Source organism: Magallana gigas, chromosome 6 (genome assembly GCF_963853765.1).
Source record: "Magallana gigas chromosome 6, xbMagGiga1.1, whole genome shotgun sequence".
NCBI lineage: Eukaryota > Metazoa > Mollusca > Bivalvia > Ostreida > Ostreidae > Magallana > Magallana gigas.
The window spans coordinates 18,949,962-18,962,581 of record NC_088858.1 but is presented as its reverse complement, the minus strand read 5'-3'; the positions used below and the strand labels follow the sequence as shown (position 1 = coordinate 18,962,581).

Below are 12,620 nucleotides of genomic sequence, written 5' to 3'. Positions count from 1 at the left end.
GGTGAAAAAGATTATCTTTTCTTATGAAGAATGCAATTTAAAATCATTACCTTGACGTAATTATTAACTTCGTCGTGACATTTTCAGTCGTATCCAAATTTAGAATAACTCTATCTGGAATATTTCTTTTCAACTGAAATACTCTTTCGTTGTTTCTTTTGATGGTTCTTTAACATAGGCGAACTATAAACACGCATTTTATTACAAAGATACTAAGAATTCTGGAAAAAATAAAACTTTAAAAGTTATAGATGGCATACATGTAGATCTGCTTGATTAAACTCTGCGCATATAAAAAAACAGTACAGTTCAAATTCATCCAAATCACACAAAGCTGTCTGCACTTTCAAATCCAGTTACTGCATGGCCTCACTTTCCTTTAATATTTGATATATTACATTCATTGCAATCAATTATAAACAGATGCTTTTCTTTTAAATCATTTAAAAAAAATATTTGAATATATGCATCTGATCTTTAAAAAAAAATCTACATATACATTTAATTTTTAAGATGAAGTGCATTACAGATTAAAGTACTTTTGATTTAAGGCTTCTTAATCATTCTGGGGTTTAGCGTCTCTGTACCAAACAGTTACTATCAAAAGATGTAAATTAGGTGTGTTTATTAATTTACCACGAACATACGAAAAGAAACGCGGTGCATTTTTCGCTCATCATTTTTAAGTTATCCGTTACAATTTTGACAGGCGGGGGAAAAGATGAGTTTTGTCGAAAATGTTATCCAACAACCGTTGTCATAAATTTACATTTACTTATCCTCGATTACTATAAATTCAAAATATTTAGCAAAAGCAAGCCAGATACTGCAATGAAGGTCCTTGCACAAGCATTGGTCTTGGTCGCTCTCGTTTTTCTGGTGGAATCGAGAAAGGTAAATATCAATCTCTTATTATGTTTTTGTCTAAAATTACTACGATTAAAATTTATATCAATATATTATATATAAATGCTTTAACATCTAAGTTGTAAATGCAAGAAATTGTAATTGATTTTTAATTTGATTTTAGATCCACTTTCAGTCAGCAAGTCTAGATGGGAAAATAAGAGGTACTGATTTTTGACGTATTATTATTAAATCTGAATGGCTGTTCTTTCGTGTAATTAAATCAAAAATATTTTTGTTTCACTTTTTAAAAACTTTGTTTCAGAGAAAAGACAAGCGCAATCAAATGCTAACGATACAGCGACCGAAGCAATTCTAAAAAATGAAGAGCAGACAGTATCTGAACCGACTCCAAGCGAAACAGTAGTTAAATCCCCTACTGAAATAACTGCCAATTCATTATCAGAGCCTGCACCAAGCCAGGCAGAACCAAACACCGAAGCTCCTACAGACGCGACCACAGAATCCGCTGTGAATATACTGGCCGATCCTCCTGTGGAACAAAATGCCAATCCTGATGCTGCAGCTGCAGAGGCTGTAGACCCCGAAACCACAGCAAATGTTGCAGTTGCAACTGAAGTTACTACCACTGAGGCAACAGGAACTGCCACAGAGGCTGCTGCTGAAGTGACCGCCACTGAGGCAACAGGAACCGCACCAGAGGCTGCTGCTGATGGGACCACCACTCAAGCAACAGGAACTGCCACAGATGTTGCTACTGAAGGGGCTGTGGCTGAAGCAACAGGAACTGCACCAGATACGGGAGCTGCCACTGATGCCGTATCAGAGGGTACAACTGGAGGAACAACAACAGGGGTAGCTGTAGAGGGAACTACCTCCACTGCAGCACCCGAAGTTGTAACACCAAAGGCTGTGTTAAAGAAGAAACAAAGGATGACAAAGAAACAAAGAGCTGCTATTAGGGCGGCAAAAAAACGTGCAAGGTTGGCTAAGGCGAAAAGGAACAAGGCGGCTAAGAACGTAAAGGTCGAAAGTAGAAAACTAAAAAAGGCACACAGAAAAGCAAAGGCTAATGCTAAAAAACAAAAAAGGTTAGAGAGAAAACGTGAAAAGAGACTCTCAAATAAAAAAGGAGCTAAAAAGCGAAAGAGATCAGTCAAGAAATACAAGAAGTCTAGAGTATAATTGGAAGTGTGACTGAAAAAATAAAATCAATCAGTTGTTCCAATTGTCATTTTGTGAATATTGTTGTAGTTTAGTGTATGTATATAGTTGTTTTATATTTATTAAAATCTAAATTATTCCTCACTTGGTTTTTTTCTTTCAATAACAAGAATGATAGCTGACACTAACACATTCTATTGTTAACAAGCAAGGTAGTTCTTTAGATGTACACGATTTGAAGACTTTATCAAAAATGTGTTCTATAGGTATATCATAAAACTATGGGCGCAAATAATAAGTTTTGATAAGTAAAAAGTGTTTTGTTTTATAAAACATAGTGTCTTAATAAAGCAATATTCAGCACAATCTTTTTGAAAGAAATTTGTGCTTTTGATATTAAAGCAAACGTTTTATAATGGGTAACTCACCGCATAAATCTAGTGACAAAGTTTGTAAACAGTTTGTCACAAAGACTGCACGCCTCGTTCATTATTTACAACGTTTGGTTTGTCTAACGTTTGTTTAGATTTCATGTGTTCATTCAAATAACATCTGCCTGTGAAAGTCAAAAAACGTGAGATGACAAACATGATCAATCATTTAAACCTCTACATGCTATAGTGTATAAAAAGGAATAATACCAATGATCTTTGGATGAGTACTGACCATGCACCCCCTCTTTGTATTGACTCTGCTACTATATATCAAGCATGGTTATTTTGAGTCCACACAGGTAAATATACTATTAGTATATTACGAAACATTTTTAAAAAGTTTTATATAATCTCAGCATTTTGGCTAAAGAAATAAGATAGTAATGTATTTTATCGTTATAAGTTCAGAGGTGCAGAGTTATGATTTTGTAAACATTGTCTGATTAATTTTTATTTTACAAATAGGTGCCAAGCTTGCGTTTAAAGCGAGAAACGACCAGTTCTGTTCTTCCATCTTGGTTGGAAAATATTGTGCGCGATAGTGGAAAACGTTCTAAAGATCAAGTATTGATGTTCATCAAAAATATTGGCATTCAATTCATTAGAAAAAAGAAGGATGGTGATAATTCTAAAACCGAAGTTCCTTCCATAAGAAACGACTCAAACACTCCAAAGGAATCTGTTAATAATTCTCTGACTCAATTTAACAGTTTACATTCAACACAAAACACTGACATCGAATCCGATACTACAGTTTTGAACACCGGAAACAACGAGATAACATTAGTTGCAAACAAGACGAAGAAGACAGCAAAAAATCAGAAATTAATTGTGCAAAATCAAAATGATTTTCTAACAGCGCAAAGAGAAAATATAAGTAAATCGGCAACAAAAGGCAAACAACTTATTGATTCAAACGCAGATGACGGGAAAATCAGCAAGCCTATGGTTGTGGCCAGTACACCTAAAACTAAGGACAACGGTGTGGGCAAAACCAACGCAAAAGTAATTAAAAAAGAAAAGACAATGGAGACATTGCAAACTTCAACAAGTGTCATCGTGGAACAAATACAAGACTTACAAACAGTAATTGTGACTACACCAAAAATCTTCATTAGTACTCCTGACAGGCTGCCGCAAAAGAACTTTGGAAGGAAAATCAAAAGTATTTTTACTCGTTAGTCTCATTAATCTTGTTCCATCATTCTGCTTATTCTTGAATGTAATCATGTGTATAAAGTGCTCTTTTATGCACTACAAATTGTCAGCCACATTTATCATTTGACCATTCTGTATTTTTTCCCAAATTTGATGGTCTTTGGGTGGTATCTGACACCTCTATATTGTGACGTACTTCCTATCGAAATAAACAACGAAATCTAGCATATTTTCATAAATGTTTTCATTCCAGTAATTGTTAAATTGTAGCGCAATGATTTAGAGCGTTAAATATATATAATGAGTCTGTAAGTCATCAGGGGCTGCCGTCATAAGCTCGAATCCCGCTGGGGCTTTTATTAGTTTTTACATTTTAGAACATAATTAAATCTTAAAATCTAAACCGGTGAAAGTATTTTGATAATCTACTTTTATTCACATTATTATCGAAATGTGTCCATACCACCTTTAATGTACTTCAAACACATACGTTGTAAACTTATTAAACATTGTTGTATTTATTTTGGTCGAACAAACGATACAAGATTATAACAAAAACTTTTTTATTGATTTTTGTTCATTTGCTAGCAACAATAAGTGTTAAAACTTATGGGTTAATCTAAAACTTATATTTTAGTTCATTTTTTGGGTTGAATTATAAATATAGGCGATAAAGCATCCAAGTCATTGTAGTAAAGTATTCATAAAATGTAAGGTAAATAGAAAAATAAGCATATGAGATCAAAAATTATTTTTTATACATTCATGTTAATCGATATCAAGAGAAGTGTTCAAAAAAACCCCAACAAATAACGCAATAACCAATTGGTATTCTAAATTTATCGACTGTGTCAATAGATTTAAACAAGAGGAAACGGCAATATGATATTTTTTGGTCTAACCCTTTATATCGTTTATGATGTCATGCATTCTGTGATTTTGTAATTGTTTAACATATCATTGGATCACAGATAACATATAGCTGTTTGGTTATTTCAAGCTCCGAACTTCAGTCGCCATCATTCCACTGTTTTTGATCACTCGGTAACTACGGAAAACATTGGACGTACTTGCATGGATGATCCAAAAGCTTTCAAAGCAATGACTTGTAATTCCCTTTCCCTCTTCTGTTTTAATTGCCGTTTGTATTCCACTGAAAATAAGAAGTGAGAGATATGGCGTGTCAGTCACAGTATTCTGATCACAGAACAACTGGTTCTAGTGAATGACCTAATGATGAATTTAAGAACCGTAGATAATTGAAGCATTTGGTGGTAATGCACTTTACAATGTGTAACGATCTGTCCACCTATCAACATTTACATTGTTGTTTTTGTTTTTGCGGATCTTGTTAATCCCTTATGCTTTTACCGTTGGAGTTTATGCAATTTATTTAGAGTCATATATTGATCTTTCTTAACAACCCATCACGAAATATGTCCATGTCTTTTGATAGCATGATTACACTGGCGTTTGCTGTTTATGAAATCAAGTATTAAAAAAACAAAAACCGGAAAAACAAAACACAAACCAAACAAAAAACAAACAAACAAATAAACAGAAACAACAAAACTTATCAAAACGATAAAAGAAACGTAAAACCCCAAATTCAGGGTCGTGTAAACGGCAATCGTTGATATGCTACTGAAACTCATGCATGCAAAACCGTATAATGAATGGTAAGTATAAGCAATAACAGACATACCGATATTTTGACGAATGATGATATATGCATGTGTGTCGTTTTCAGCGGTTTATTTTCTGAGTGCATTTTTTTGTGAAGCTTTTGACTACTTTTCATAGAAGGAAAAATATGTATGCCAATGTTTGTCAGTTAAGAGCATTTTTATATACATATGCATGTACTATGGAAATGTTTTTCGTGCAATATAATCGATTTGTAAATAAAAAAGGAAAATACACCATACATATTTTAAATTTTAAAAGTGTGACATATTATGAAAGAATCAGAAAATAACTATTAAAAAATTAATTATTGTCCAGGTTTTTTTTTATTATCTAAATTTTACTTTTGATATGCTTTTATTTATTTTAATTATATCATGCAGATACATGTAAAGAAGTATAGTCCAGACATACAGGACAAATCCCTCTCGTAAGAACGGAAGAGAAAGATACATTGCAATAACTTTGAAGTATGTATTTTGTTATCGTGGCAATATTCAATGCCTTGCAAAATTAATCTTTTTCTGATGATAATCTAATCCACTATCATAATGGCGTTAGAATAATTCTAACAATCTGTACTGCTTATCCTAATCGAAATTGTATCATACTAGTTACTTTTCTATCGGTAAGTTGATTATCAAATAGACGCTTTCAACGAGACTCAGTTTATGTATAACGATAGAAGCCCCCCATCAAGCATTAAAAAATTGCATGTAGCACACGTGAATGTAGATTTCTAGTGAATCTAGTTTTCATTTTCATATCTTTACACATAGCTTTTCTTCTTAAAGAATGATAAAGTCTAAAACAAAACAAAAGGGCACGACTATTTAACTCCCTTACATCGACAATGGAACATCGACTATGGAACATCTTTATATCACTTTCTCAGCGTAGGTTCATTTGCGATTTCATCCATGAGTTTTACTTGTACCGTGGTCTTTCGTTAGTTAGCAGGTAATCGTTATCCGGTTAAAAAGTTAAATATCTGATTTTGACAGCGTTTTTCAATTATTTAGTAAACAAAGATTTATCCATTAGCATGTGTTGCAAAAATAAAACCATGCAATTAAGATAATTGCTAAAAAAAATTGAAAAATGTAAAACATGGTTTCTATATTCTATGAGACGCTCGCAACTGTATTGACGTTATACTTTAATATTTTATTTTTCAAAAAAAGTCATACAATTTAAAAGTTATTGCCTAAAGCTTTTTCAAAAATTAAAAACATCTGAACGTTAACAATACGTCCACTCATCCTTTGATAATCACTTCGTACAGTGATATTTATGGACCCCAAAATAGGCCATGGTATTCACATGACACCTGGCATTTATCCAAAGGTAAACTACAATGCTAATATTAATGTTCTTATGACATTCATTAGATAGATCAAAGAGTACATTGTACTCACCTGAGAGCGTGACGAGTTTGATGCCCCAGGCCAGACTCCAGAACCACCCCACAAACAGGAAGGTGACGGTGAACAGCTGGGACACGCCCACCCATACGTTGACGCAAAGTGTCACAGTCTTTTGGTCTTCTTTTGCTTGTATCCTTGTCTCGCCGCAAAAGAGGATGGAAAATCCACTCAATACCGTCCCTAGTGATAACAAAAATAATCTGACATTTAGAAAAAGTTTTTATTTTCGACTTTGAACATTTTTTTAAAAGATTTTTCTTGAAACAATTTCCTAGGTAACTTGGTATTTTTCAACCCGTTTTAACGGCGGGTTTAACGGGCAGAACGTGTTCAAAATATACTGAAGTTTGAGTTTTAAAAATCTATTATTGTTTTAATCGATGTACTGGAATGAAAGCTAATTTTGAAATCAAAACCTGTCATTAAAAGATCATCTGCGTAAAAAGTTCTCAATGTTAAATATACGTATTTCAAAATCTAGACGTTTCTGTTATTTTGAATGACACTGTGTGTTTGTTCGGCCAGGCTGAAATATATATGCCCCGGTTATTCCAACTTTTCAATTATGTATTTTTTAAATCAGTAGTTATGGCTACTTTAATTTTGTGTTATAAACATGATCATATATTCTTCGGAATATTTGCCATATGCAAGTACATTAGTATTGAATAATCCCATTAAACATGTTCACTTAGCTTTTAAATTCATTATACCAGTACCAATTAGCCAAATTAAACATGGAGTCACAAAAACTCTGAATCTCTTAATTAAGTTGAAAAAAAGCTTTTCTTGTTTTGTGTTAATTTATCAAGAAGGAGTCCATGAAACATAAAACAAAGAGATGAATACGGACATATATATACCAAAAAGAAATTTGTTTATCCCATGGACTCAACGCAAACTTAAGTTTGTCAAAAACCGGGAATACCTCAAGAAATACAACTCTCAAAATAAATCATTATCATTTCCAAAATCTATCAAATGCATTGCTACATGTATTAAAAAATTTAATAACTATAAAAATTCGAAAAACGGTCGTAAGAAAGTAAATTTTGTAAACAAAACCTTTTTGCGACTAGCAAAGCCTACGAAAAATAAAATGTGGTTAAAGGCAATGATTTTTCCCTATAAAATAAATAACCACATGTTTTTACAACAATAGACAAACGCAATGGAAGTAATTGACCTCTAAGCACCAAATTAATCCTAAGGCGAGGCAATCATTTTCTTGATAATTAATCTCACTTTTGGATGAAAATACCAATAAAATTCCTGTTTTCTATCAGTTCTTCGAATATTTTTTTCATAAGTCTAGTACATCTAATAGACCCTTCTCTAATACGTCTTTTCACAAAATCACTACAGATTAGCCAGGCCATTCCTGAATACCGGAAGAGGTATCAAGGCGGTTCGCAGTTTGAATGTAACGAAGAAAAATAGATTCCATCAAACGTCTATGTCGAGTAGCAGTTAAATCAATTAGCCATCAAATTATTCAATCACCGCCGTGTAAAAGGACCCGATAAGCAAGAAGGGATGAAAATGGACATTGATTTGCAATTTTAAAGGTTGATTGTACGACAGCCGCTCTATCGCCGAAGTAGCAAGTAAGGTAATTACATTTCAACTCGAACACTCTCCAAAAGGATTTTCTGGACTTGGTAGATAAGGAGTTAGTAACGTCATACGCGCAAAATTCTATAGAAAACATTTAAATGTCAGATAGTTCTACGCTGTTTAAGTACTGTTATCACCCCAAAAACATTTGTCTCATTCTTAGGTAAAATGTTCACGTAATATTGGATTTTAGAGAAAAATACATATAACCTTACAAAATTGCCTGTTTTAAATTATTTCTATGACTTCGCTTCTTATATACTGATAAATAAGTTTAAAAAATAGATATGCACATCACCTGCATATAATACACATACAAATGGTAACATTTAGCGATTCTAAGTTACCAAATTTCTGTGTTTTACAAATATTAAAAGTGTTTAATCGTGGATTTTATGCACTTTACATACAATTTCCAGACATTCACAAATGGTTTTTTGTCTTTTGCTCTTATATTTCTAAACTATTTAATGGATCATTTTAATGTTGCAACGAGCTCTGTAGCAGCATTTACCTTTGAATGCATCTAAAAGTTTGTAGAGTATTGTTTAGACAATTCTCATTAAATAGTTATATAGGGGATAACAATTTATCGATATTAAGTAACAAGTGTTTTTCTTAAGAATTGTTTTTCGACGGAAACATAATTATTGAACTCAAATTTTTTTTAGACTTGAAAATAACTTTTAGCTCCCCCCCCCCCCTCAAAAAAACTAATAATAAAAAGAAGAAAAAGACTGCAGAATAAATGGTCAAAACACAGTATTAGCACTGATTAAATAGAACTATACGTAGAATAACATTAATCGATCTTCAGGACTATTGCTACCTATTTCCCGAAAATGTTCCAATGGCATTTTCTGTCCTACTTTTCCAAACATAATGGTAATCCCGTTAGTGTCTCAAATTATCATTGCAGACAAAACAAGAGATTTAAAAAGCTTATTGTACCCAATAGCGCAGTATATTGGATAATTTACAACAGAAATTTAATCACTGGTGCAGAAGAATACATTTAACGTGTCCGGTGTGTCAAATCCGTTTTCTTAGATATCCTGTGTTGTCTGCTGTGACAGAACAAGAAATTGCTAGCCATTAGGCAGTGAATAGATCATTTTATTGTGTATATGAAATGTCAATCGGCAAACGGGGATAAAACTATAATTTTCCATCCAGTTCAAAGCGAATTTTAGGGATTTGATAACCTACGTTCATTAATGTTTACCCATTAACAAGTATTTGAGTAATAAAGTTAGGATCAAACTTGTGTTATTTTTCAAATTGCAGAGTAGTTAGCAACATTGCACGATAACGGATTAAATATTGACGTAAACTGAATGAGTCTTTTATTCTGCTTGCTAAAATCAAAAGTTTCTGAAGTCTGAAAAATAGATATAATGAGACGTGATTGTTTTCGGATAAATAATCCTTGTAACCATGCACTGCCGAGTACTTTTAAAAGATTATTTTCTACTCTTTCAAAACAATTTAATTTGCATAATTGAAAAATTCTGACGTTATTCATTTTTGAAAATAACGATTTAACCACTGCTTTTTATGAATATTAGAATTTATCTTACGTCAGAGAAACAACAAAAGATGAAATACCTGAACCAGGTATGATGATATTCATCAATAAGCAAATCGCTGATAATCCTAATGGAAGATACGGTATGGCAGATTGAATCCATGAGTCGGAATTAGACACCACTGATTTTGTCTTTTCATCTTCGGGATCTTTAGAATGGTTTGCATACTGAACAGCGGGCTCTGTGGCCGAGTTGGAACATTCGCCATCGTTCGTTGACACTTGATTTAAATCTGATGTAAACGATTCCTTGATATCTGAGATATCTTTTGGTTTTTCGTTCGAGGTGTTTTTTGTTAGAATTGCAGCAGGATTTGTTATCGTTTCTTCCAGTATTTGTTTCTCTACACTGTTGTCTCCAACATTTGAAGATTGTGCGTCTTTTGGTAATGACCCATTTCCTTGTGAAGAAATTAACTGTTTTTCTTTCACTTTCTCAGATTTAAATCTCTGCCACGTCTTTTTAATTCCAGTGGGTTTTGTTTTATTATCGTGAGACAGAGCTTTTATTTTGTCTGTTTGGTTGGCACTATCTATATTAATATGTCCATTTCCCGTCATTTTACTCTTTGAACTGTCCGGTCTACCACCATTGTCCTTTGGTTTTACAGGTTCCTCTGTTATACTTAGCTTTGAGCCTGTTTGCTCGTTGTCTTGGGTTGATCCTCCAGCTACTCCAGACTGTCTGGATATCTCTTGCTTTTTTACAAGCTTTTTTGACAGTGTCGGCCCTTTTCCTTTGACAAGATCAGATGAACTGCTTCTTCGTTTGTCCAAGAGTTTACCTTTCAAGAGATGACTCGGTCCTCTTCTTTTGCCTTTATCTTTGGAATCAGTACTACGGTTACTTTTTGTAGACAAAGGTCTTGCTTTTGCTAGGGGACGGTTACTAATCTCGGCACTCTTTTTTCCTTTCATTTCGTTACGTAAATCACTTTCATTAACTTTGTCGTCTTCTAATGAATTTGAGTTTTCTTTTCCGGTGATTATATTTTCCGTTTTACTTAATTTAGTTCCATTTTCGTTGTTTTGTGGATTATTATTCAATTCTATACTGAAATGTCGATCCTCTGATTCCGAGTGATTGGAATTCAGGTCAGTTGTCGGTATCATATCCATTGCTTAATGAAAAATTTACAAACTCACGCTTTTTGATATGGATCCTAATTAAAAATTTAAAATTTTCACTACAGGTTTTCGTAAATTATCATCCATCACTCTGTATGTGTTGATGATAGAATTGAAGGCAGCTTCTTTCCTTTTACTCTCTCAGTGTAGTAAAAGCGCAGGTTTTCAGCTTCATTTCATTTTGTGATACAACTGGTCGATAGATTCAACTAATGAATCTGCTCAACGAAAATGAAAACTTGTGAGTTGGTGTTAGTTGATGTGTACTTTTTTTTGACGTTTTGCAGAGCAACAGAACTGGAGTGTAGAGGTAACTAATAAACCCAAACCACAGTGCATCCTCCTATTTATCGATTTTAAATTAATAGTCCGAAATTGGACATGACGAAATCAATCGTTGTCTTGGTTACATAACAATATGTAATAATTTCAACCCATGTATGATGATTGCAGATAACTGAATAAGTAGGCGATCGACTAATACAACAAAACATTGAATTTGGTTTTATCATCAAGACATTATTTGGTACTCTGAGGTCAATTTCATAACCGTTATTATGTACAATAACAATGCAGATACTCTGTCAATTATTTGATATATCATTTTTTTAATTCCATGAGATTATCATATTAACAAATATCTGTCGATGTTTAATTACGGGGTAGCTTCTATTTGTAACATAACATCGTTACTTAGTTAAAAGTAATTGTCGAAGTATTTCCTTCAAATGAATCAATAAGGTAAACATTCTTTTATTCCTATATGGCATTCATTGAGGAAAAATATTCACAAAGCAAATATAAATGAATTAATTAGAATTCATATTTAAACAAATTAATAGTAAAAGTGCAGCCAAATAAACCTTCGGCAATGTAGTCAAAATCACCATGCATACAACTGGCATGTTTTTATCCGTGATTGAAAATGACAACGAGCACTTTTAGATAAAACCGTTGAGGAATTAGATAAACCAGCACATCCACCTGAATCTGTCTGTGTGCTAAAACATATACGAAGTTATGCGATTCGCAAACATATATTTTTCAATAATTAGAAATTTTAAAAAATATGAAACTGTAAGGTTACAAAGGAAGGTAGATATGAAAAATCTATAATTATTTAACGTTTAGTTGTCAAATTTTACCTAGGGGAATATGTGTTTTCGGAAATTGCCTCCCAAAGGTATATTAAAATCAAATTCCTCAAGTGTGCGGCTAATGTAACGTGATACTGGTAATAGAATTGATTATAAATAATATGCATTCCTACCATTATAACCCTGGTGGTCCCTCCATTTAGTGGCGTCATATTACCTTTTATATCATATCACGAATAAATGTGTCACTCACCAGAATTTTGATCAGGGGATGACGTCATACTGTCGAGATATCCGTACGCTTTGTAGGAACTGTTATATATATATATATATATATATATATATATATATATATATATATATATATATATATATATATATATATATATATATATATATATAAGTTTTTGGCACACAAACTTAGACAGTTCTAATTTTTTTTTAAATAGGGCAC

At 32.8% G+C, this 12,620-nt stretch overlaps 2 protein-coding genes and 1 long non-coding RNA gene across 3 annotated transcripts; 2 read left to right on the top strand and 1 right to left on the bottom strand.

Moving 5' to 3' along the window:
* The first annotated feature begins 797 nt into the window (after positions 1-797).
* Positions 798-2,169, top strand: LOC105317414 (testis-specific gene A8 protein-like). Its single transcript, XM_011414060.4, has 3 exons — positions 798-894; positions 1,031-1,070; positions 1,172-2,169. The coding sequence occupies exons 1-3, from the start codon at positions 832-834 to the stop codon at positions 2,050-2,052; spliced, it is 984 nt and encodes a 327-aa protein (XP_011412362.3). The 5' UTR covers positions 798-831; the 3' UTR covers positions 2,053-2,169.
* Positions 2,170-2,516: 347 nt separating this feature from the next.
* LOC105317415 (uncharacterized) lies at positions 2,517-3,847 on the top strand. Its single transcript, XR_010714531.1, has 2 exons — positions 2,517-2,764; positions 2,931-3,847. It is a non-coding gene; the product is annotated as an uncharacterized lncRNA (long non-coding RNA).
* Positions 3,848-4,223: 376 nt separating this feature from the next.
* Positions 4,224-11,372, bottom strand: LOC105317416 (micronuclear linker histone polyprotein). The gene is made up of 3 exons (XM_011414062.4): positions 9,962-11,372; positions 6,728-6,916; positions 4,224-4,776 (listed from the first exon to the last, which is right to left on the bottom strand). Exons 1-3 carry the CDS (start codon positions 11,058-11,060, stop codon positions 4,661-4,663), a joined length of 1,404 nt encoding a protein of 467 aa, XP_011412364.3. The 5' UTR covers positions 11,061-11,372; the 3' UTR covers positions 4,224-4,660.
* Positions 11,373-12,620: the final 1,248 nt, after the last annotated feature.